General features: G+C 42.5%; 1 protein-coding gene across 14 annotated transcripts in view; it reads right to left on the bottom strand.

Annotated features, from left to right (window-relative positions):
• The window catches only part of PHLDB2 (pleckstrin homology like domain family B member 2), a 112,927-nt gene that overhangs the window by 40,199 nt on the left and 49,972 nt on the right, over positions 1-22,756 (bottom strand). For 11 of the 14 annotated variants that reach the window (XM_048933438.1, XM_048933440.1, XM_048933437.1 and 8 more), the window contains exons 2-6: positions 18,855-18,945; positions 14,242-15,590; positions 4,672-5,055; positions 2,303-2,446; positions 1,335-1,472 (exon numbers count right to left, since the gene is read on the bottom strand). In XM_048933438.1, coding sequence (XP_048789395.1) covers positions 1,335-1,472; positions 2,303-2,446; positions 4,672-5,055; positions 14,242-15,590; positions 18,855-18,909 — 2,070 coding nt within the window. In that variant the 5' untranslated portion in view covers positions 18,910-18,945. Of the gene's footprint in view, positions 1-1,334; positions 1,473-2,302; positions 2,447-4,671; positions 5,056-5,935; positions 5,958-14,241; positions 15,591-16,815; positions 16,926-18,854; positions 18,946-20,420; positions 20,445-22,756 lie in introns of those variants that run through there. The other 3 variants (XM_048933439.1, XM_048933442.1, XM_048933450.1) reach the window with 3 other exon arrangements.

Raw genomic sequence — 22,756 nt, 5'->3', positions numbered from 1 at the left:
TCACCCAACCTGCTTTTACCAACTTTAAATTCCTCTTCATATTAAAAAAAAAAACAAACCAACAACTATGAAACATGTTCCACAGACAGCTCAAAATGTGACACTGCTGAAAGCTGAAGAATCACTGAGGACTATTTGAGAACAAAGCAGGAGAGCTTATGAAAATTTAAGCTTGAACTGGATGTGTGCTGTCACTTTGCAGAGTAAAGAGGTGGGAGCACCATTCTCAAACATAGGTTTACTGAGAGCAGATGCAAAACAATGTTCAGGCTCATGACAGCATCAACAGACACTGAAGACAGCAAACTCAAAATAAAACAATGCATGCTGTAAGGCTTGAATTAAATGGGAAGTGCAAGAAAGCTAAAAACGCACGGCTTGTCTAAACAAGAGCAAATAATGCAGAAGACTTTCAGATATTTCTAGAAAGTGAAAGGAGGGGAGAGACTAGCTGGAGCACTTTCACAGTGACAGGCTTAAATTATGAGGCAGAGGATGAAATTTAAAAAGGAACCATTACTGGCTGAAAGCCCTGGAAAAACTTCCTGACCTTGAGATATTATTGGCTGTGGCACATCCCCTGCGGAGAAAGGAACTGCTGGCCTGGATTGCCAGCAGAGAGCGTGCTGGAGTTGATGAGTTCCCTCTGGTTGGAGCTTTTTCCCTTTCTGTACTTAAATCACACTGCTATCCTTTTTGCTAACAGTTATCTATTTGAGAGCAATTAAGAATCTGACTCTAGAGGAGAACCAAGTAATTCCTTTTACTTAATCTCAGATAGAATTATTCCACAGTACTAAAACTGTTAGTCAACAAATAAAATGAACCAATATAATTACTTTAAGACTATGTATTTTACAGATGCTTTCATGAATCAAACTATATACTACTCTAGATTCAACCACCTTCTGAAACTGCAGCCTCTTTTCATACCACTCCTTTGCTGAGAAACAATTAAAAAAAAAAAGAAAAAACAACCTCAAAATTTATAACATATAACAGAAGGCTGCAGAACAGTTCAATTAATGCTGTTCTTCTAAACACCAGGTAACTCAAGTCCAAGCCTTCTATGGATTTTTTATTAATCAACAATATCTTCAGAGTAGGTCAGGTCTCCTTACTTAAGCATACTTTGTTCTGCCAGTTGAGTATATTTTGGGAAACAAGACTGTTAGATATATTGGCCACAATTACTTTTCCTTCCACATGTATCAAATAAATTTACTTAATGCATCTACTTCATAAAATAGCTTCCACCAATATGTTAATTGTGTAAATGCATTTTGAAGATTAATAGGAACAGAGCACGCAGCTAGCTAAGATAACTTGATTACCTTTGCCTTTTCACCAATAACATTCCTCTCCAGCTCAGCTATTTTTCTGTTTAGATGATCCAGTATTTCCTTCTCTTTCAGCAGCTCTGTTGTTTCAGATTTCTGTTCTCCATCCAAAAGGGCACATTCCATATCCAACTAGGAACACAAAACATTTTTCAGAGCAGTCCAAATTAAGAAGAAATCTTGATACACATTATTTTCTGGGGGAAGGGCAGTGAGTTGTTCATAATTCTCAACAGAGAAACATTTTTAAAAGGAAAAAAAAAAAGTCAATGTTACATCCATAAAGTTAAAAAGAGATCATAAAATTGAGAAAAAGCAAAACCGAAACATAAAATACTGCAAAATAAAGTCCAAACCAACTTTACTCTGAAGATTTTTTTTTCTAACTGTTCTCCGTGCTTCCTCCTGTTGTGACACTACACCAAGTATCCGTGCCCAGGCTCTGTAGGAAACCCATTCAGAACAGCTGTTTCTTTCCTGTCGCTGATAACTGGAGTGAGCACAGCCCAAATGCCTGATCAGCTAAGTCTGCAACTGTGAGATTCCAGAAGCCGAGAGATGGCCATATAACTTTGCCACCATAAAGACAAGGATGTTTAATAGGAAGTTACCTAATTTCCTTTCTCTTTCAAGGGTCACATGAGATACACTATAAAACACTCAAGTGACACGAGGTATTTAGATCAATCCGAGTGACCATTCAGCAAGAAGATTGTTCTAATTCCGCTTATGAGTATTATGGTTACAGTTGGAAAAGGCTAATCTGAGCATCACAACCATCCCTCTGCTTGGAAATAAATAACCTTCGCAGTAGGAGACTACCAGGTTCATGATTCTGTGCCTAATTCTAGTGAAAAGGCACAGAATACATTCATGAACTCCCTGTGTACTTGCTCAACCTATCTATGCTATGTAGATATATGAAACAAGCAAGACATTTAAAACTGAAACGTATGCCATACCTCTCTTGAGGATTCATCCATCTGGTCATTTAAATCTTTGATCTTCTGTTCAAGTTCTTCCAAGTTATTTAATATTACTATGCGCTCCTCTTCTAGTCGAGTGAGCTCCTGTCCTCTTTGATCATCACTTGTGCATTCTGGTATCTGCAGTTGCAATTACAAAAGGTTTATTAAAAAGAGGTTAAATATTGTGTTCCCTTTTCCCCTCTAATATTGTGACCATTTTAAATAAGTACTACGTGCTGGTTTTGAAGTTGGTACGTATTTCATTCCTACTATATTACTACCTCTATATTTAGAAAGCATACAAGAGAAACAAACACGATACTTTGCTTCCGAGCACTAGAATTAAATACCATACTGAACAGTAAATACTACTCATACAATACAATTATTAAAATCTGACCCTTGAGAATACTTTACCTGCTGTGCTATCTAGACTGTAAAAATCCAATTTTTCTTTTAAAAATAATAAAGCAAATAGATGATAATGGTTTTTATGCAGAGATCAACTGTTCATGTAATAAAATCCACAATGTAGAATAGCAAGCACATTTCTACAAGCAGCCAGTGAGATGGGTATCTTCTGTAAAACAGGACAAAGCTCAGCCCTGCCTCCCTGGTTGGCCATCAGGAGGCAATACCTTTACAGAATCACAGAATCACAGAATTGTAGGGGTTGGAAGGGACCTCCAGAGATCATCGAGTCCAACCCCCCTGCCAAAGCAGGTTCCCTACACCAGGTAGCACAGGTAGGCATCCAGGCAGGTCTTGAACATCTCCAGAGAAGGAGACTCCACCACCTCCCTGGGCAGCCTGTAACATAGCTTTTTTCATTGTCATTTAATTACCAAACAACTGTGCCAAGAATTAAAAAGCATTATTAAAAAAAAATACTTGTGATCTCATTAGAGCAGCAAAGGTTAGATCAAAGAGTATTGAGTTTCAAACATATTCTTCATGTTCACCTGATCCCAGGGGCACACGATCAAATTACTTTTGTAAGCTGCTCACTTGTTGTCGCCAACCCAAATGAGAAGTGGGCTGTGCACAGAGCTTTGCATTAACCACTGGATTACACAGCCACGCTCTAACGAGGCTCAAGTCAGCTCCTGAATGGCTGTTCTGAGAGCAGGCATGGACAAATCATCATGGACAGATCTGATCTCGATATTTTGAAACAATGAGCTGTGTTTCATTAATGCAGTTGCTCATTTGTTGCTTTTCTCAGGGCTTAGCAGAGCACCCTTTACAATGAATGAAAGGTATTCCTTGATTAGCATTAGTAATCCTAGCAGGAAAGCCACTTTTTGTCCAGCATCCTGCTTGGGTAATGCTGACATAATGTCTTCAATTTCAACTTCCTAAAAAGGATTTAAAATAGGATTTCTGACCTGCAGGAAGAAACAAATGGGGAAGAAAGGCAAGACCACAGTAACTTGTAATTTAAATGTCTCACTACCTTTTGTACATGGAAAGACCTAGCAAGACTAAGTAAAACCTTAATGTCATGTTTGTTTAAGATTTAACAATAAACTCTTCACTCTAATTACTGGATATACCTATTTAGGATGTTAAGAAACCATCTCTCCCCAAAACCAGCTGCACTGCTCATCTGGCACAGCAGAGCCCAGGCACTGATCCAAAAGGGAGGAAAGGCCATTCCCCACCCTGAACTAAGCTCCTGCTCTTCTAGCTGTAGGAAATTACTAGAAACACTGTTAGCTCATTTTTTAAAGGACAACTCCCCTTCAATAACAGAACATCAAGATAAAGCAGACGAGAAAGAAGCTCCATCTCAGCAAGCGTAGGAGATGCGTTTGAGTGCCAGGAGGCAGGCTGCCACCGCACGCCTCATGAGAGGCAGCAGCTGATGTGACAAGTGGCTCAGGTCCAGCCCAGGGACAGCCGACAGGCCAGCAAACACAGCCCACGCAATTCCTCCTCACCTCCTCTGCAACTGGTTTACCAATGAGAAAGCAGCCTCCTCTTTCAGGAAACGGGAGCCTCAGTCTAGGACAGCTTGGTAGCACTTCCCTTCTCTTTCCTCCATCTCAGCACAACTCTAAGTAGGAATCCGGAAACCTTGCTTGTTTAAGTAGCTTTAACTTGTTCAGACAAATCATTCTCCCCTAGAAATTCCTTACAGTCTTCTCAAGCCCTACATCCTCCAGAAAAAAAACTTCCAGCACCAACAGCTTTCATAGAAAATGAAATTATCTGCTGCTGGGTTCTAAGTTATATGAGCTCTGAAATAAATTCTTGTACCTAAACCATCCCAGTTAGGACCTGTGCTGTGAAATCTGACTTCCAGAGGAGGACTTCATGCCATCGAGCAGACTATTCTATGCCTTCCTACCCAGCATTACCTTTGGTGTGATGCTTAGATACGAAGACTCAGTGGAATCCTTCAGGAAGCCAGGGGTAGCTAATGATGAAGGCTTCACATTTTCATTGAAGTGCTCATCGGCTCTCAGCCCCCGGGAGGAAAGGAAAGAAGCAGTGCTGCGACTGTGGTTACTTTGCTCGGAGAAATCTGAATCACTTGCAGACGACTTCAAGTGGTTTCTAAATCTCGTTTCTAGATTCATCTGTGAGTCTTCAAATACTGAGTCCTCATCTGATAGCTGCAGCTTTTCAAGTTCTTTGTTAATTTTCTGAACATCAGCAACTGTTGTAGTTGCAGCAGGGTCACTGTCAGACTTGGAGTATTCTGCACACAGATTGAGGATCGTCTCCAGCCGCTGTCGTTCCTAGTTTAGGAAAAGATAAAAGCCCTAAGCTTCACATGTGAGCCAAAGTAAAGATGAAGTCAGAAGAACACGCTGCTTGTTTTCACAGTTACTGATTTCAAGTCATCCAATTTCAAGTATGCCTTTAGCTCTCAGAGACAGTGAACAGATCTACATAAATAAATTGCTGCGTAGGACACAAAGTTAATAGACAGGAAAACCAAATCAAACCCAACATGGAATAAAACTCTAAAATAAAGTACATTTCACAGAAATTAACACTTACTTAAGTTAGGGCATCCTTACACCTACTTCTCTTTCCAATGAAGAAAATTAATGTTCATTCTGATTGCTGTAACCACACCCAATTTGTACGTATATGTGCCCAGTAAGCTCACTGTATAAAGCACTAATTACTCTGTTTTTCACTTACGCTAACCGCCTACAAAGCTGCAAAATATGCACAGATTTTCCATGAACTCATTAATTCCTGACTTTTTTGGATTTTCTGTGAACTCTGACTCTCTTTTCTGAGAGAGAATTAGTCCACATTTCGAAGCACACAGTTCAGGGAGCATCACATCTAAAATAGAACATACTTCAAACACACAGAAATTGGGTGGATTTTTATTTATCAGTTAACTCAAACTCTATATGGTTTCAGATTAACTAGTTTGACCTGACGTGCTTCAAGATGCTTTGGATGCTTAATTCCTGGAAGACTTCTAGATATCTGTAATACTTTCTAAAAGCATCAGAAAGTTGCTTTATTTTACTAATGCATAGCCTCCCATAACTTCTATTTCAGATGAAAGCATTTGACCTTCTCATTTTTAAGAGGTGATGCTTTTATATTGTTCCACTGCTAGAAGAAAATAACATAAACAAAAAAATTGCTTACCATAGATCTATTGAAAATTCTGCTGGGAAAAAAAAAAAGAAATGAACAAACAAGTAAAAAACACCACTGTGAAAGCTTCACATTTGGCATTAATACCTGCACTAATGATCACATTTCTTACTTACAAGAATTTTTTTTTTCTTTTTTCAACCTTATTTAAAAAGAAAGCCAAAACACTGAACCCCTCAGCTCCATCCCCAGAAAGTAATGCAACACATTCAGTTTTCAAACTCCACCCAACATTACATTTGCAAAGCAGCTATTCCTTGTGGTTGTAACATCCTACATGCAGCAGCAAGTGAGAGAACGTGAGCTAAGCAGAGCTCTGAGGGCACTGCATTGCTTCTGCTCTCCCTGAAGCAAGCCACTGGAATTTTACGACAATTAAACTCTGGTTTACAAGCACCCTGCTTTTCATATAGTCACCATGCTAAGCAGTTACAGGCACTACGCGCTCATATCCCCCCACACTGCTCACATGAACTGCAGAGCTGCGTTTCCACCCTTCATAAAGCACCAAAGCCCATTCAAAGCCCTACCCAACCCAGACCTCTGGGCAGCCTGCTCCCACGCCTCCTCAGCAGGTTTCTTGTCCCTTCCAAAGTGGCAGCAGGGCTGAGCTGTCCAACACGCCGAGCTCTGGGCAGTGACCACCGGCTCGGATTTTCCACCAAATGGGTTCAACAGCTTCTGCAGTTGTCCTTCAAACCCAAGCATCCAACATAATTATGACTCTACTAAGCCCCGCTCCCTCCACATGACTACTGCCAGCCACTCCGTCCACTCCCTCACCCCGCCAAAGCCGTTACCCTCCCTCTCAGCAAGTCTTTTGGCCACGCAACCCAATTCCTAAAGCGCTGTGCAAGTGCTGGCTGGGATCGCTGGTCTCGATGATCCTTATGGGTCCCTTCCAACGTGGGATATTCTATGATTCTATGATGCTGGTGCGACAGCACAGGGCCTGGCCCCTCAATACAATCACCCCGATGGTTACAGACAGGGAAATGCAGCACTAGGACACAAAGTCCCATCCTTCCCTGCTATGAAAGGATATACATATATATATCATGTTACCCCAGGCCAGCCTCTCAGCAATCACAGCAAACAGTGCGCTTCCAAGTACAGCTGCTGCTCATCCCAAGCCGGGCACAAAGGTAAGGAGTTCCTAATGCAAACCTGTCCTTTTGTCAGCAGCCCAATAAAGGGATTCTTCCTTCCCCAAGTCTCACGTGGTCAGGAAAACTCAAAAATCACAGGAAAAACCTCTGCCAGGCTACAAAAACTTTTGGACACATTACAGAAATGCCGCTATCTCTCATTTCTATTTTGACATGCACCGACAGGCTTACAGACAGGAAGCCGAGTGGTTATTTTATACACTCTATTCTCATCACTTCATTTCGGCCAGCTTGCTCCAGCTCCAGCACACCTGCACTCAGCTGTTCTAGAACATGCTTCCAAGTCAAGCAGCTAGCTAGCAAAGCACCCCTGCAATGAAAAATACAGAAGCAGAAATCCATGAAAATCCAAGCAGTGACTTTGCAAGAAATACTCAACAACCTGTGCCACTGAATACAGCAGATAAAAAAGGTATGTCAAACAGTGTAAATTTGGTTTAAAACTAGGAGGGAGAGAAGAATGTTGAATCGAGCCTGATGAGTCTTCTTTCAGACTGTTTCCTGTAAAAATGCACTTTCTAACAGATTAAAAAAATCCTGATATATATTTTCAGAGGATCTTTTCAGGCTTGGGACAGAGTAACTGGAAAACTCCATGGGAGAAAAGGATCTGGGGGTGTTAGTTGACAGCCAGCTGAACACAAGCCAGCAATATGCCCAGGTGGCCAAGAAGGCCAGTAGCATGCTGGCTTGTATCAGAAATAGTGCAGCCAGCAGGAGCAGAGAGGTGATCGTTCCCTTGTACTCAACTCTGGTGAGGCTGCATCTCAAGTACTGCTTTCAGTTTTGGGTCAGTCGCTGCAAGACATCAGTGCCCTGGAGCGTGTCCAGAGAAGGGCAACAAAGTTGATAAGGGACTGAAACACAAACCTTAAGGAGACCAGCTGAAGGAATGGGGATTGTTCAGTCTGCAGGAGGGTCAGGGGAGACCTTATCACTCTCTACTGCCTGAAAAGAGGTTGTGGTGAGGTGGGGCTTGGCCTCTTCTTCCAGGTAACAGTGATAGCATGAGAGGGAATGGCCTTAACTCGAACCTTCCACTGTTCAACTTGAACATTAGGAAAATTTTCTTCTCAGAAGGAGTGGTGAGGCTGCGCAGGAAGGTGGTAGAGTCACTGTCCCTGGAAGTGCTTGAGAGCCTTATAGAGGTGGCACTGAGAGAGATGTTTCAGTGGGCATGGTGGGCTTGGCCTGGTGGTTGGACTAGATGGTCTTAGAGGTCTCTTCCAACCTTAGTGATCCTATGATTCTATCAGCTTCCCTGCTATGAAAAGGGGTACACAGGCCTCGTGCTTTTGCTGCTGTAGCAATTTCACCAGTACCAGCTTTGATAAATCCATATACACATCTGAGTGGCTGGAAATTTAGGTGCTAGAAGATTTGACAAGGGGACAACAACCCTGCTCTGTTACTGCAAAACAATGACATTAGGAGACATATCTAGCATCTTGCTAAGAAAAATAGCGCGAAACAACGGAGACAAGTAACTCCCCATCTTTCAAAGGCAACCATATCGGCAATCCCTGGATTTGTTCATCTGCTGCACAACAACCTACATGGATTTTACAAACGTGTAGAGGCTAGGTGGTATCTAGGTATCATGGCAAGACTTTGTTAATCAGCTGTGGCAAGCAGGAAGCTTTTTAGATAAGTGCCATTAGTAACTGTACAACCCAAGATTTCATTAAAAATACATGTGCAGTCTGTCCTCTGCGGTTGAAGCTAACAAGATTTGCAGCTAATCGGTGCAGCTACAGCTCCCTTTGTCTTCAGAGGAAGCTGCTGCTCTTTCCCTGCTTCCATTGCCCTTTAACACCCTCATGGGCAGGCAAAACCACAGCTCTGGAGCTAAGGGCTGAACAGCAGCAAGTCAAAAAGGAAGAGGAAAAGGAGGCAGAGGGAACATGGAGGAGAGCAGTCAAGTCCCCAGGCCTTCTCGCTTGAAGTAAGGTTCCAAGTCAGACTGCCAACTGAGGCTGAGAGCAACTCACTTGCTATTGTTCCTCTTTCCTCTAATTTGCGAAACTTTCTCACTTCAGCCTCATTTATTCAACCCTTCAGAGTCTTTGTTTTGCTATGTTCAGTCTCGCGGTCACGAGGCTATCAGCACCAGCACCAGATTCACAGAAAGCGCTCGTGTTTCACATTGGCTTCTCCTGGCAGACACCCAAGGAGCCTTGCACAACAGGGCACTGTAAGCACGAGAGCTGCAAGAAGGCAGACAGGGAGCAAAGCAAGAAAGCAATGGGCAAAGGGCTCAGGAGTACTCTGCAGATCTTTAGTTTGTTTTTATTATATGGTACTTTCTAATTTCCTAAACCAAACTGCTGTTAAACAGCAACTCTGTAACGCCACCAAGACTGTCCAGTGTTAGTGGTGGGAAAAGTAATCCTCCAGCTATGATACGCTTGCCTGGGGGTCCTATAAGATGCAAGTCACCAATATTTTAAATACGGCTTGGGCACTTGATGTTTAAAGGATCTATAAAAAGATGCAGTGCCAAAATAAATTTATAAAACACATACAGGAGATTTTTCCAATCTATATGGATATTTATATAAGCTCCATAACTGCAATTTTAAAACGGTACCACCTTGACGGTTCCAAAATATTTCCATTTAATACCCCCTCACATTAGCTCATCTTGCTAAACTGTAATGAATCAATGCAAAGTGCTTGACATACCCAGAGTAATTCCACATTTCCTACTTGCCGAATAAACGTAATGAAATTCAGTCCTCCTCCGTCTGCATGGACTGTGGAATAAGCTCTCCTAATTCTATTGCTGCTTGTTAGGTCACTGGCCATATAAGCTGAAATCCCTCCCAGCATGACTCTTGCATTCAGTAAAACTTAATTTACAGCCATATGCTTTAGATCCAGACCGACAGCTGGCTTACGGCAGGATCGTGTCGACGCTTCACCGCTCATTTTTAGGTATCTACCTCCACCTAGAGGAAGAGCACTGCACTGCCCCAAAACAGCAGCACAAAACTGAGGCTGCTGCTGTTCAAACGAAGAGTATCAAACACAACAGATGGCCTTACTATCTCTAGCCCTGTTGTCCGTGCCAGTGCACAGTCAGCTCCCCACAGACCGAGGAGAATGATAGCCTTTCAGTTCCAGCAGCCACCACAATTTGCCTTTTATCTCAGACAGGAAAAAAAAAAAAAAAAAAGGAAAAAAAAGAGATTTCCTCTTTAAAAAAAAAATTCAATAGCTGAATCTCACTGACTATTCTTAGATCCCAGTGCTAAGTTTTTCCCTTGTTTATGAGGCGGATCAACCATCTCCAGCAACAGCTCACTGTGCCATGTACTCATGCAAAGCTTGTATACACATCCAGGTGACAAGATGGGTCTGGCTGCATCTGCAGAAGAGGAGACTCAGGGGAAGATCTTACAGCTCTTTACAACTATCTGAAATAAGGTTGCAATGAGAAGGCTATCTCATTGCCTTTTCTCCTGGATATCAGTGACAGAATTAGAGAGAATGGCCTCAAGTTGTACCAGGAGAGGCTCAGGTTAGATATTAGCAAACATTTCTTCTCAGAAAGAGCAATGAGGCAGTGGCACAGGCTGCCCAGGGTGATAGTAGAGTCACCATTCCTGGAGGCGTTCAAGAACTGTGTGGATGTGGCACTGAGGAACATGTACTGAGCATGGTGGGGATGCGCTGATGGTTGGACTGGATCTTTAGAGGTCTTTTCCAACCTTAATGATACTATGAGAGGGAACAACACCAAACACAACGCAAGTACATACAAGTCTTCTCTCTTTGGTGTATGGGAACACATTAAAATCTTCTGTTTTCATCATAAAAAAAAAAAAGTCCTGTGAATTTTCACCACTAGTATTGTGTTTTTAAATTTCCGTGTATATTTATTTCTCTGAGTGATGAGGGGAGATCATTTGGTTTCACAAGCAGACAGCAGCAGCAGCTCAAAATGCAAATGTCCCAAGTGGCTTCTGTCACTTAAAAAGCAAACTAAATGTACATAAGATTCACAGAATAATTTGTATGGGGAAAGAAAAAAACGAAAAAAAAAAAAACCCAACAGCACAACAAAAGGTTTGAAAATAAAGGGAAGAGATCAAGGGCAGACACCAGGTCAAACAACGTCTGCAGAGGCTTTACTGAAAACTTCAGATGAGAACCACAGAATCACAGGGGTTGGGAAGGGACCTCTCGAGATCATCTAGTCCAACCCACCTGATAAAGCAGGTTTCCAACAGCAGGCTACAAAGAAAAGTGTCCAGGCAGGTTTTAAATGCCTCCAGAGAAGGAGACTCCACAGCTTCTCTGGGCAACTTGTCACCCTCAGAGTAAAGAACTTTTTCCTCGTGTTCACATGGAACTTCCTGTGTTCCAGTTTGTGCTTGTGCCCATTGCCTCTTGTCCTGTCACTGGCCCCACTGAAAAGAGCCCAGCCCCATCCACTTGACTCCCTCCCATTAGATATCTATAAGCATCAGTGGGATCCTCCCTCAGTCCAGGCTCAACAGTCCCAGCACTCTCAGCCTTTCTTTGTACTGGAGATACTCCAGTGCTCTCTTCATGGCCCTCTATGGGACTCTCTTCAGCAGTTCCTTGTTCTTTTTTGAACTGGGAGCCAAGAATCAGAAAGAGTTCTCCAGATGAGCCTCACAGGGCAGAGAAGAGGAGAAGGATCACCTCCCTCGATCTGCTGGCCATGCTGTTTTGAATGCACCTCAAAGAACATGAGCTGGCAAGAGCAACCCATTAGCTCCACGCCAGCAGGACAGCTATGGAGTGCCAGCCAGGATGGTCTCCACTTCCTATCTGCACTGTAGCATGGTCTGATCCTCTGCAAGGAGGCTCTCGTTTCTGAAGAAGTCTCCAACTAGTCCTTCATACTTTACTTTGAAGGCACATTATATCAGTTGAATAGTAATGCTTAAAAAGACTGGGTTTCCTTTGCCATTTACCCACCAGGTACTCAGTCAGGACTTTCACCCATCTCTACGAATTCAAAGCACACAGATGTGCTACCCAAAGGCACTTATCTAGTGGTTGTATTGTGTCCTATTATTATTCCCTTGCTTCCTCCCCAAGATAGGCTCGAGCAGACCTGGATTGCCAATCTTCATCCATGTCACCTTCCACAAAATTAGATCAAGCTGTCCTTTGGAAGCTCAGACTAGATACTTGAGGACTCTGTTTGGACAGACTCATGTTTCCATCCTCCCAGAAGGACAAAAATAAAACGGCAGAGTTTGTGGATAAGCATTACGTGACTGGATTTAAAGAAAATAATAAATAAATAAATTACATTCCTTCCTTTCTTTCATAGCTCTGAAAACTTATCTGGGGGCTACTCAAGCCAGGAAGGAGGTGCTCTCCTTACATGCAGCTCTTCAACCAGCTAACTCAAAAAAAAAAAAAAAAAAAAAAAGGGGGGGGGGGGAGAGGGGGGAAATCAAGCAGAATCCTGAGCAGAAGATAAACTCAAGCCAAGGGAATTTCTTTCACGTTCAAATTATGTGATACACACAGAAAATACTACCGCTTTTTCATGAACTTTGACATGCTTGGAAAAACCTGAGGCAAATTCTCTTTAGAAAGAGTCAGAACTTGAAGGGACTATTTTTCTGCAAGTAAAGAAACAGTGGAAGGAAAATTAAGCAGCCATCACGTCCAAACATAAAACCATAATAATTTTTAGCATTACTGAATACAAAAGCAACCCTGTACCTTCAGTTCCTTACCGCAAAAAAATAAAACTCTTCTCCTTGAAATGTAAATACACCCCACTGTAGTGTCTTTCAGGACTGATTTCTGCTTGAGTTTTACAACAGCACTGTCTGGAACACTCTCTGATAAAAAGTCAGCACCACTTTGCACACGTCAAGCACCACGACTGCGAACAGAGGGAAGATTTCAAAAAGGAGTGGACCAACAGCAAGGAGAGGGAGGGAGACAACCCTCATGCAGTTTTCCTTCTGCTTGCAGAAACCTCCTTTCTCTCAGGGCATGATCTGGAAGCTGGGCCACCCCACCCTTCACAGTATGGCCCAAGACACCAGAACGAAGCCAGCAGTGAGCAGCACTTGTCCCAGGAAGGAGAGGACCGCCCTGACCACCTGGCCGTGTCTGAAGCTGAGCACCTTCACAGTGCCTTATAAAGGAGCACACAGACAACAACTCTGTAGGACAGATGCAACAACATCCCACGGCCATTTTGCTCAAACCTACCAGCACTTGAATTAAAGCACAGATATGAAGTTAACATCCCAAATTTAAGACTCAATAACACAAATTGGCTCACGTAACGATCTCAGTTTCCCTGTGGATGGTGAAATCAGCACAGTATGAGTGCATGCAAATAGGGCCAGATGGCTTTTGTAGTCACTGCAAGAACTTTCAAGAATTACTAAGCATTCTCTTAAGGAGATTCAATTACAACATCTTCCTTGACTATTCTGAAGAACAGTTATTTATTTATTTTTAGCCTAAAAGTTGTTTCAATAACACATAAAAGTCACACCTCACTACCAGTGTACTTGAGGGCTGAGGCCATATGCAGTTTTAGTTGACCACAGATCTCTGCAGAGAGAGAAGCTCCTCTGTCCCATTTTGCTCCTCTTCTCTCAGAGCAGAAGCAAAGCAAGAATGGCTGCATTTTAATGAAAATACTCAGACAGTAAAACCACAGGCAGGGTAAGCTGATGACAGACATCAAACCAACACCAACGTATACGTGACTTCACAGCACAGCACACAGGACTCTGAGCTGCTTACAGGAGATGGGTTCATCCTACCCACTCACCACAAAGCCGTGCCATCAACTAGAACCAAAGTGCTAGATACTTACAGTGTAGCTTGTGGGTTTCTAACAGAGCCCGCAGGACAAATGATCGCAATTTATGTATACTCCAACTTATTTTTTTCTTTAAGATGGTTGAACAGTACTATCCATCTGAGCTAACAGAGTAGTATGCCTTTTAATCATTAGCTTAATGGACCACAATAATAAAAAAAATGCATCTGACGTTGACAAAATTTACATTTCAAAAGACACCAGCGTATGCTTTGCTACACTCTCACAATGGATAGAACTGGAAGTACCAACAGCCATGAAAAACTGAATGGAAAGGAGGAAATTACCAGGCGTTCCATCTCTTGCTCCCGAAGCCGCTCTTCCCGCTGCCTCCTGTGATAGTCCATGAGGTCTTCTCTCCCTGAAATGGAGCTGATGCTGTTCTTGCGCTCTCTCACAGAAGTCTGCAGTGAGTTTGGTGTCTGTCTGTAACTTTCCAAGTCTGTGTCATCAAATTCCATGGAACTGGTGGAGAGGTTTCTCCTGACAGAGAATGATCTGTCAAAATCCACAGGGGAGAATGAACTACTGGGACTCGTGCCTGAGAGTCCAAGTCTATCAAAATCATCAGGAATATACGAGGAAGAAGATGCTAAAAGCATTTTCTTAGCAATTCGAGGGCTTGCAGGAACACTGAGAGTTGAACTAACGTAGGGATTATTCCCAGAGAATGAATTGGCATGTGGTAAAACCCCTGAGCTGCATGAAGAAAAATTCAGGTAATTATCAGCATCTAAAGCATTCTGAGGTAGATCCTTTTCTCCAAGTTTTTTCCTTTTAGTATTACCCAAAGAGTTTCTTGGGGGCAAACTTAATGGCATCAATTGGCTTTCGGTTGATTTATGAAGCCTGGGTAGGGAACGGCTGTACATTCCCATATGACTTAGAGATCCACCAGAGTATTTCCTAGGGCGTGAGGCCATCGTCTCCATCATCACATCCCTGTGTTTAACTGGCTTTGCATGAAGGGTCAGACCATCATCAATATTCATTCTCCGACCTTGCTTGGGACTAGAAGGCATGCTGGCTGCCCCTGAATTGCTAACAGGGGAAAGCATCAGCTCACTCCCTGAGCTGCCATTCCACATTGTAAGAAGAGAGCCTGAGATCTTCTTTGTGTCCAGCATTCCTGGCAAGTAGACATTGTCATACGACTTGTTCTTCTGGCTATACTTAGAGTAGTAAAACTTATCTGCGTGTCCAAGAGCTTTTTCATTTTCTCTGTTGGCATGAATATCAAAGTCTGTCCTTCCTAAATTGTACCCACTGAGGGATGGAGACGTGCCTGACAGGGAACTCAAATGCTTTACAGAGAAGCTTTTATCTGGAAGATACGGACTTTCACAAGGGAAGAGCTTGCCTCCTTGAATTTTGGTAACAGAGTGTATATTTTTAACACTGGTGGAAGGACTGGGTTTAGCCATCATAGGTTGTGAAAGGGTTAAGTAAGAACCAGCGCAGTCCCCGTTTGTTTTAAATTTGAGACTTGATGAATATTTCTTCGTGTTGAGGTTTTCCATAATATCCTGGAGACCGTTTTCAAGGGAATTCACCACAGAACCCTTTCCCAAACTAGCATTTTGTAATTCCATCTGGTTTTGTGTGTGGCTGTACTCTGCCATAATCTTACTGGAATCTGCAAGGAAGAGAAAACAGGAAGAAAAAGTTCTTAGTGAATAAGTAACCTCTTGTATATGTATGTCTGCATATTAACTTGAAAAGAATGCTTTTCCTAAACATTATCATGCCTGTAATAAACGTCTCAGATCATTACAGAAAGCAAGATATAAGCAATTTTCTAATCTCTATTTTAGCAAAAATTGTAGCATAACAGAACAAAAAAGAAATAGAGTCATTACCAAATTCACATCGCAGACCAGCAATAGAGCTGGGAAGATATCAGACTCTTTCTTTGTTGTCTTATCCATTGCAGGACTTTCAGCCTTTCTGTAAGCCTGAGTCTCATAAGACGTTATTTTTCTGATTTTTTACAGCTGAGGAACTGAGATACACAGAGAAGATACAAAGCTGGCAGCAAAGGAAAGAACTGAATGCAATTCTTTCAGGATACAGGTCCTGTTCTGGGTGACTTTTTCTTTTAGCTTTTGCAACTAATGCATTCGAACCCTCAATAAAGCTCAGTTCAAAGCTCACAAAGCATTGGCTACCTTTCTGCTGCAAGGTCTGCCATGCAAAGCTTCACAGAAAATCAACACCTGCTCTTAAAGGTGTTTCAGCTCAGCACTCTGATGTTCTTAGAATAAAAATCTATGTAACTATATCTGCAGAGAAAAATGGAAAGGATTGTCCCAAGCATGTATAACGTTAGGATCCATGAACAATAACAATCATATGAGCATTAAAAAAAAAAAAAAAAAGCAAAAAAAAAAAAAGCATGGACAGGGGTTTCAAAATGCAAGTCCACTACCTAAGCTCAGAATGGTAACTTACATGCTGGGGTGGAACACAGACAAAAAATAATTTTGTTGTGCTGGATGTTATTGTTCAGTGACACGTCAAGCTCAAGCCTACAGCTACGAGTCCCACTCTGCAGACAGCAGACAAAAGAATTCAGCTCCTGACAGCATCAGTCACTGCAGGAGATAAACGGGCCCTTGATGTAAAAATGGCACCATAAACATTGCCAACTGCTCCTTGGATGTGCCACACTGTGCTTTGAGCTAATAAGGCAACCACTCTTCAGCGTCAGTTCCTGCAGAGTCTCTGAGCACAGCTTCTGGAAACGTGGGTCAGCTCTGGGATTTTCTCTTGGCTCAGTCGCATTCCACCTGTGACATCAAACCACCTTAGTAGAACCTAATCTCAGAATGTCACTCTGCAAGAAAACCTAACATCCTAACCTGTAAAGTGCTTTTAACATCCTCCGAGGTGATCCTTTAATCCTCTTCTGAGTACCACTTCAATTATACGAACCCAGACACGGAATTTGGATTTCTGCTCCCCACTGGAACTGCAGAGCAGAACAGAGATGATCCAGTTTCACTGCAGTTTAAACATTAGGTGGGAGGTGGCAATGCATTCTTCGAGTAAGTCCCTGTTTCTGGAACCTTTGTTGCTGATAGTAATCTCCTGGATTACTGTCCTGGGCATCATTCAATATATACCTATTCAACAGGCTTCTGGAAATGAGTTCTCACTCTACACCACCTAAGGTGAGTCTAAATGCATAACAGAATGTCCTCCTCAATTCCTAAGGAACAAATCTGTACATTTAAGAACAAAGGTTATCATCATCAATAACATAATTCAATAGGCAGAAAGATGGTCAACCTTATGAACACAAAGTCTCCTTGTGCATGGCATATCTGGCTAACCACGTGTTAACCACAAGTCCTACTAATGGCAGAAAACACTATCTTTTAGCATCAGGTCCAAACCTCAGATTTATCACTGCACAGAATTTAATATTTTTCTTAAGCTGACTGATGTTATTTGCTGTAATTTTAATGCATTTGTTTTGATGGTACAATTAAGTTGCCTTTGAACCAGTAAGTTCAAGAACTCTGTCAGATCATCACTGCTGTGAGTCAGCTTCTTATAATGTGACATTTTACTTGGCATTTTTAACTGCTTTCTTAAGTTCTAATGAACTGCAGCAATGAAGTGCAAATGAACAAAGGAGGAACGTGATTGTGTTCAAGACAAAACAAAGCATCTGAAAAAGACCAAGCACTCATCGTATCAGTGGTGTTATGAGGAAGAAGATATAAGAGCTGTTGGAGAGAAAAAAGCACAATGTATACACCTTGTGTGCTTATACTTCCATTGCACAACATAGCCTAACTTCCATCCACCCTTTCCTCTTCCCTTTTCCAGATCTCTCTTAAAATTAACTGAGAGTTAATCTCACATCAAGAACATACTGTCCAGATTGTAACTTGAACACAGCTGAAGTTCAACTGGCTTTGCATAAATTCCATTGACTCCTATATAAATAGCTTAGCAGACACATTAATGGGACATTGTAATTGTTTATTACTCCCTTGCAACACCAGTGGGGCACATCTCATTCTGCGAAGACTAACCGCTTTTGCCAAAAAACAAGTTAGCTCATGGAAACTTTCAGGCTCATTCACTACAGCAATGAAGGGTTCGTTGTACTTTAAATCCAAACATACATAATAAAAAAGGTCACAATACCTTCATGTAGTCATGTGGATTCAACTTTCCTCTACAACACCTAATGCAAATTCTACATTTTCAGTTCCAGTACGAGTGCCCACAATCTTAAGGTTAAATCCCAACTGGACTGCAGTGCACGTTTAACTGAATCTTAACTTCTTCCCACAAGCTAGATCATGTTTTGTTTTGTTAATTTGTAAGGTAATGCCTGGGATGAGGCTTTGTGAATAAACCATGATTTGTTGCATGTTCTGTCTGATGCTGCCTTCACAGCATCCGGGGCAGGGAGCTCCAGCCCTTGAACTGTATAGGATCTGTCCTGCCCCAAGGTCAGCCCAAGCTCACACTTGGTAACCTTCAACGCACAGTTCAAGGTTTCCCTACTCAGCAAAGCACGTGCTGCCAGGGGCTATACAGAAGAAAATTCTTTTTTTTTTTTTTCTTCTTTTTTTTTTTTTTTCCCTCTCTTCTTCTCCCCCCCCCCCCCTCATTCCTTTCCTTTTCTGTCATTCCTAAGTTCTTTAGCTGGGGGTCACTGATTTATATTCCAGCCAGACATTAAACAGATGGGGGAGGGCTGGCTGGCTGTAGTGTATCCAGCTGTGGCCCTGTTTTAGCTGGTGAAATGAGTTAGAGACAAGAACAGAGCACTGATCTTATCTATGTGTAAGCGGAATGAGAGGACCAAAATCAATAATAAATCCTAAAACACTTCAGTAAATTTACAAAAAAAACTTCATTTCTATTAATTGATTACCTGACCCAAGATTCTGAAAGGATGAGGCGTTACTTCTGTTTGGCATCATATTCATCTTCTATGTGACAGTTAAAAGAAACTTAATTTTGACCTGCAAATAAAGAAGAAAAAAAAAGTTGCTTTAAGAAAGGTATTCTGAGAACATGTTTCAAGTGCACAGTACAGACCAAAACTGACTTTTCTTCATGTAAAATTTCCACATGCATTTTTCAAAAAGAAACAAGTAAAAAGATGTTTAGAAAGTGCACTGCATGTTTAATGTGGAGGCTGTGGAAAAAAAAGCAACTGGAGTTGTTTCATCAGTTTAGAAGTCCGTAACATTTCATCTGATAATCTGCCGTTATCTATGATCCCTGACTCCGTGCAGGCAGTTACTAGTCACAGCTCCTGAGCTCTGTTTGCATTCCTGTGGTTTCCTTAAGAAATTGTTAGGAAGGCTGGACTCTTCTACAGAAGATACTACTTTTGAGAGCCGAAAGCCCAAATGCAGCCCATGCAATGCCAGCATCCTGCAATCATGATGAAACCTACATTGAAACAGGTATGCAAAACACAGAAAACATTTTGGTGAGACGTGATGTCCGAGGCTCCAAGGGAGCTGGGTGAGGAACGTAAAGAGGTTCTTTAAAGTTCATTAGAAATAAATAAATTGAATGCAGCTACAACGGAAACTTGGCTTAGCAGAAATGCCAAAATTGTATCCCAGCCACTAAAGACTAAAATTAAATTTAAATCCAAATAGAACGTCTCTAGAGGGTTACTCTGTTTATGAAAGGTTGAAAAACAGGCTTTAAAGGAATTGCACCCAGTGACAAAATTAATGATGACCGTCTGTAGGTCCTCTGTGTTTTACTTCTGGGTGAGCAAACAGAAACGTGGCAGAAGAACAAGTGAGGAACAGAGACAGATGACTGATGCCGCCTACAGATGAGCCACTATTTGTCGTCCGTAGTCGCAGCCTCAGCATTTCGGGTCACTGCTGCATGGAATCTTCCTGCCATGGCTTTTTCACCGGAGAACAGCCTTAGAACAGGAGCTGCCTGCTAAATCCCTCTGGAAAGAAGTTTCCTTGCAGTAACCTCTGGCTTTTCTCCCACCCTGCTGGTCCCCTCCCTTACTGTGCCAGGCAGGCCCTGTCCCTCCTCTCTTACTTCATGAATCACATCTGCGCTGATCTCACTTCACAGCACTTTCGCTCTCTACAGAGGTCATTCCCCACTCCTTCTAAGGAGAGAGTTTCCACTCTGTTGGGCATTTCTCCTCACAGCAAGAGGCTGCCTTCACCCTGACAGCCCTCTCCAGGAACGGGAGATGTAGGCACTGTGAATGCAGTTCTGCTCTTAGGAGGCCTCCACCTGGGGCTTTGGCACTGCAGGCTTTGCGTGCTCCAGGGCAGACGGTGGCAAATGGCCTGGAAAGTAGACAGTTTTTCAGCCGTGTCACGTTCAGCAGGCAATGTTGTTGACCCTGAACGTCTACCATCTCTGAGACACAGACCCTGAACATCTACCATCCCCAAGACCCAGTAGGGTCTCCCATCCCATGGAGAGATCCCTTCCTGCTCACCTTGCCTCCTCTCACGAGTGCCTGGTGATCATGAACTCTCCCAGCGCAAAGCTCTGAAGCCTTAGGGGCTTCCCCACCAGGAAGGACCAGCTGGTACTCTGTCTTTTGCCTGCTGGCAAAACGTTAAGCAATAGGACAGAAATGCCATTAAAGTGGCTGCTACTTTCCCACCTTCACACACTGTGTGCACGCAAGACCCCGTTAAAAGGCATTTTCAGAACACTGCTCCTCAAAAAGGAGGTGGACCTTAATCTTCTCAGCGCATGTTCAACTTCACATAGAAAACTGGCAAACTGTCACACTATCCTGTAACAGAGAGCGTAACTGTATGACTGATCAGAAAACTAACTTAACATTAGTTGGATCTGAGGAGAGAAAAATTATCTGACTTTTTCACCTGTGAACATAAGCAACAAACTTCAAATGAACTTGGGAGTTAAACTAACAGCTCAAACCCAATAGTTCTGCTCACACAAAATCATACTCTTTCAGGTTTAGGATTAAGCAGGACCTCGTCCAGCAAGGCTGAACCTCACAACAGAGCACACACTGCACTCAGCCTTGTCTGGAATTAAGTGAAGTGACTTCATCTGGGATTTATGGTCATCTGAAGTGAATGTAGACAGCATTACCAATCACGTTTCATCCCTGCAGTGCCCAAGCCAAATTAAGTTTTGTTTTACTAACGACCAGAAGACACAGTGATTCATGGCTCAAACAGGCGGCGAGACAAACAAAGGATTCCACTTCTAAGGTACATTATAACACAGGGTTGCTTTATACCAAACATCTATCCACTCAGCTAAGCAGAAGAGATCTACAGCTCCACATAACGCAGGTACGGCTTTGCACAGTGTTTATTCCAGATATTTAGGGTTTTATTTCCTCACTGTGTGGGCTCTGTCCCCTTCCTTCAGTTCAGCCTGAGCTGACAGCCTCCTCCCCTCAGGACAAGCTGCTGCAGCACACTGGTCACTCCTGTGTTACCAACAAGCCCCTCGCAGTGCCTCAGGAATAGCTACTGCGTTCCTCTGACTGAAAATAAACAGCCATTTTTAAACAAAGTTCCTAAAATTGACCATCTGCTCTCTCTGGCTTCTCTGCACTTCATTGTTTCTTCATTCCTGGTTTCCCAAACAACACTACAAGTAGCACCCGGCAGCTCCTGTCCCCTCTCATGTCCCTGACATTTCTCTTCAGGAGCTCGCGCTGCAGCAGCATACAGCCACCCATGGAAAACAGATGAAACTCCATCGTGCTCTGCAAAGAAAAAAATTTTCTGCTAAGTTTTCCCAACACAAAGAAAACTTGGTGAACGAATGACTGCTGATGGCTTCAGTGCCTGGAGTTGCAACTTCCCCCCGGTATAGCACACCCATACCCAAAAATGGGCTGCTCCAATCCCAAGTCCATTTACTTTTTTCCTGCAGAATCTTAGGACAGTCCACTTGTTCCTGATTAAGGCAAGACTGTTACTTTTTTCCCCTCCTCTCTCATTTTCTATGAAAAATGAGTAAATATGAATGAAACTATGAAAATGAGTAAGTATGAAAAATTTCATACTTACTATGAAAAGTACTGATAGGCTCACTCGCATGGATAGGAAAGTGAACTTTATGGAGCTCTACAGTTTACCTCCAAAAACACTGAAGTGTAAATCAGCCTTTCCCCAGTCCCTTAAAGCCTACTGCCAACAAAAGCAATACATTCGCAGCAAGGCACCTGCATAACTCAGCTGAGATGTTATACCCAAAGCCTAGGGAATGAGCTCATCCTTAAAGAGGGACCACGGCCATCTCTGCCAAAAGCTCAGGAACTCAGCAAGGCTGCTATCTTAAAGTCCATTTAAACATGTCAATTTCCTCCTCCTTCTTCTCCCCCACAACCTAGTACACCAGACCTTAAGCTACAGCTAATTTCCTGCCAGCACAGCCCTGAAAATCTTCCAGTCCCTCACCTTCCACAATATAGAATAGACATAGCCTGCAATATGCCAGTGTGAATGACTACAAGGTTGGTTATGGAGCTTTCATTCCCAACGCTCTCCCTCTGGCACATTCACTAGACTGAATAAATTAAAAGGCAAATATCTGCAAATCCAATTTGACGAAGTCCCTCCTTTGTAACCCTGCAGGTTTCCGATGTGGAAAAAGGAGTGGCAGAGGAAGTCACTCTTACAGCTTATCTCTTCCTTTGAGAAATTATTCTGCTATATTGGAGAAGGAGCAGAAAAAGGGGAAATGCAGTAACAGAAAAAATCCTACGTAGCTTCATCCTCATAATAAACCACATCTATTTTTCTGGTATAACTACACCAATGATTCCAAAAACTGCAC

This window comes from Lagopus muta, chromosome 1 (assembly GCF_023343835.1).
Source record: "Lagopus muta isolate bLagMut1 chromosome 1, bLagMut1 primary, whole genome shotgun sequence".
NCBI lineage: Eukaryota > Metazoa > Chordata > Aves > Galliformes > Phasianidae > Lagopus > Lagopus muta.
This window is presented reverse-complemented; position numbering and strand designations above follow the sequence as displayed.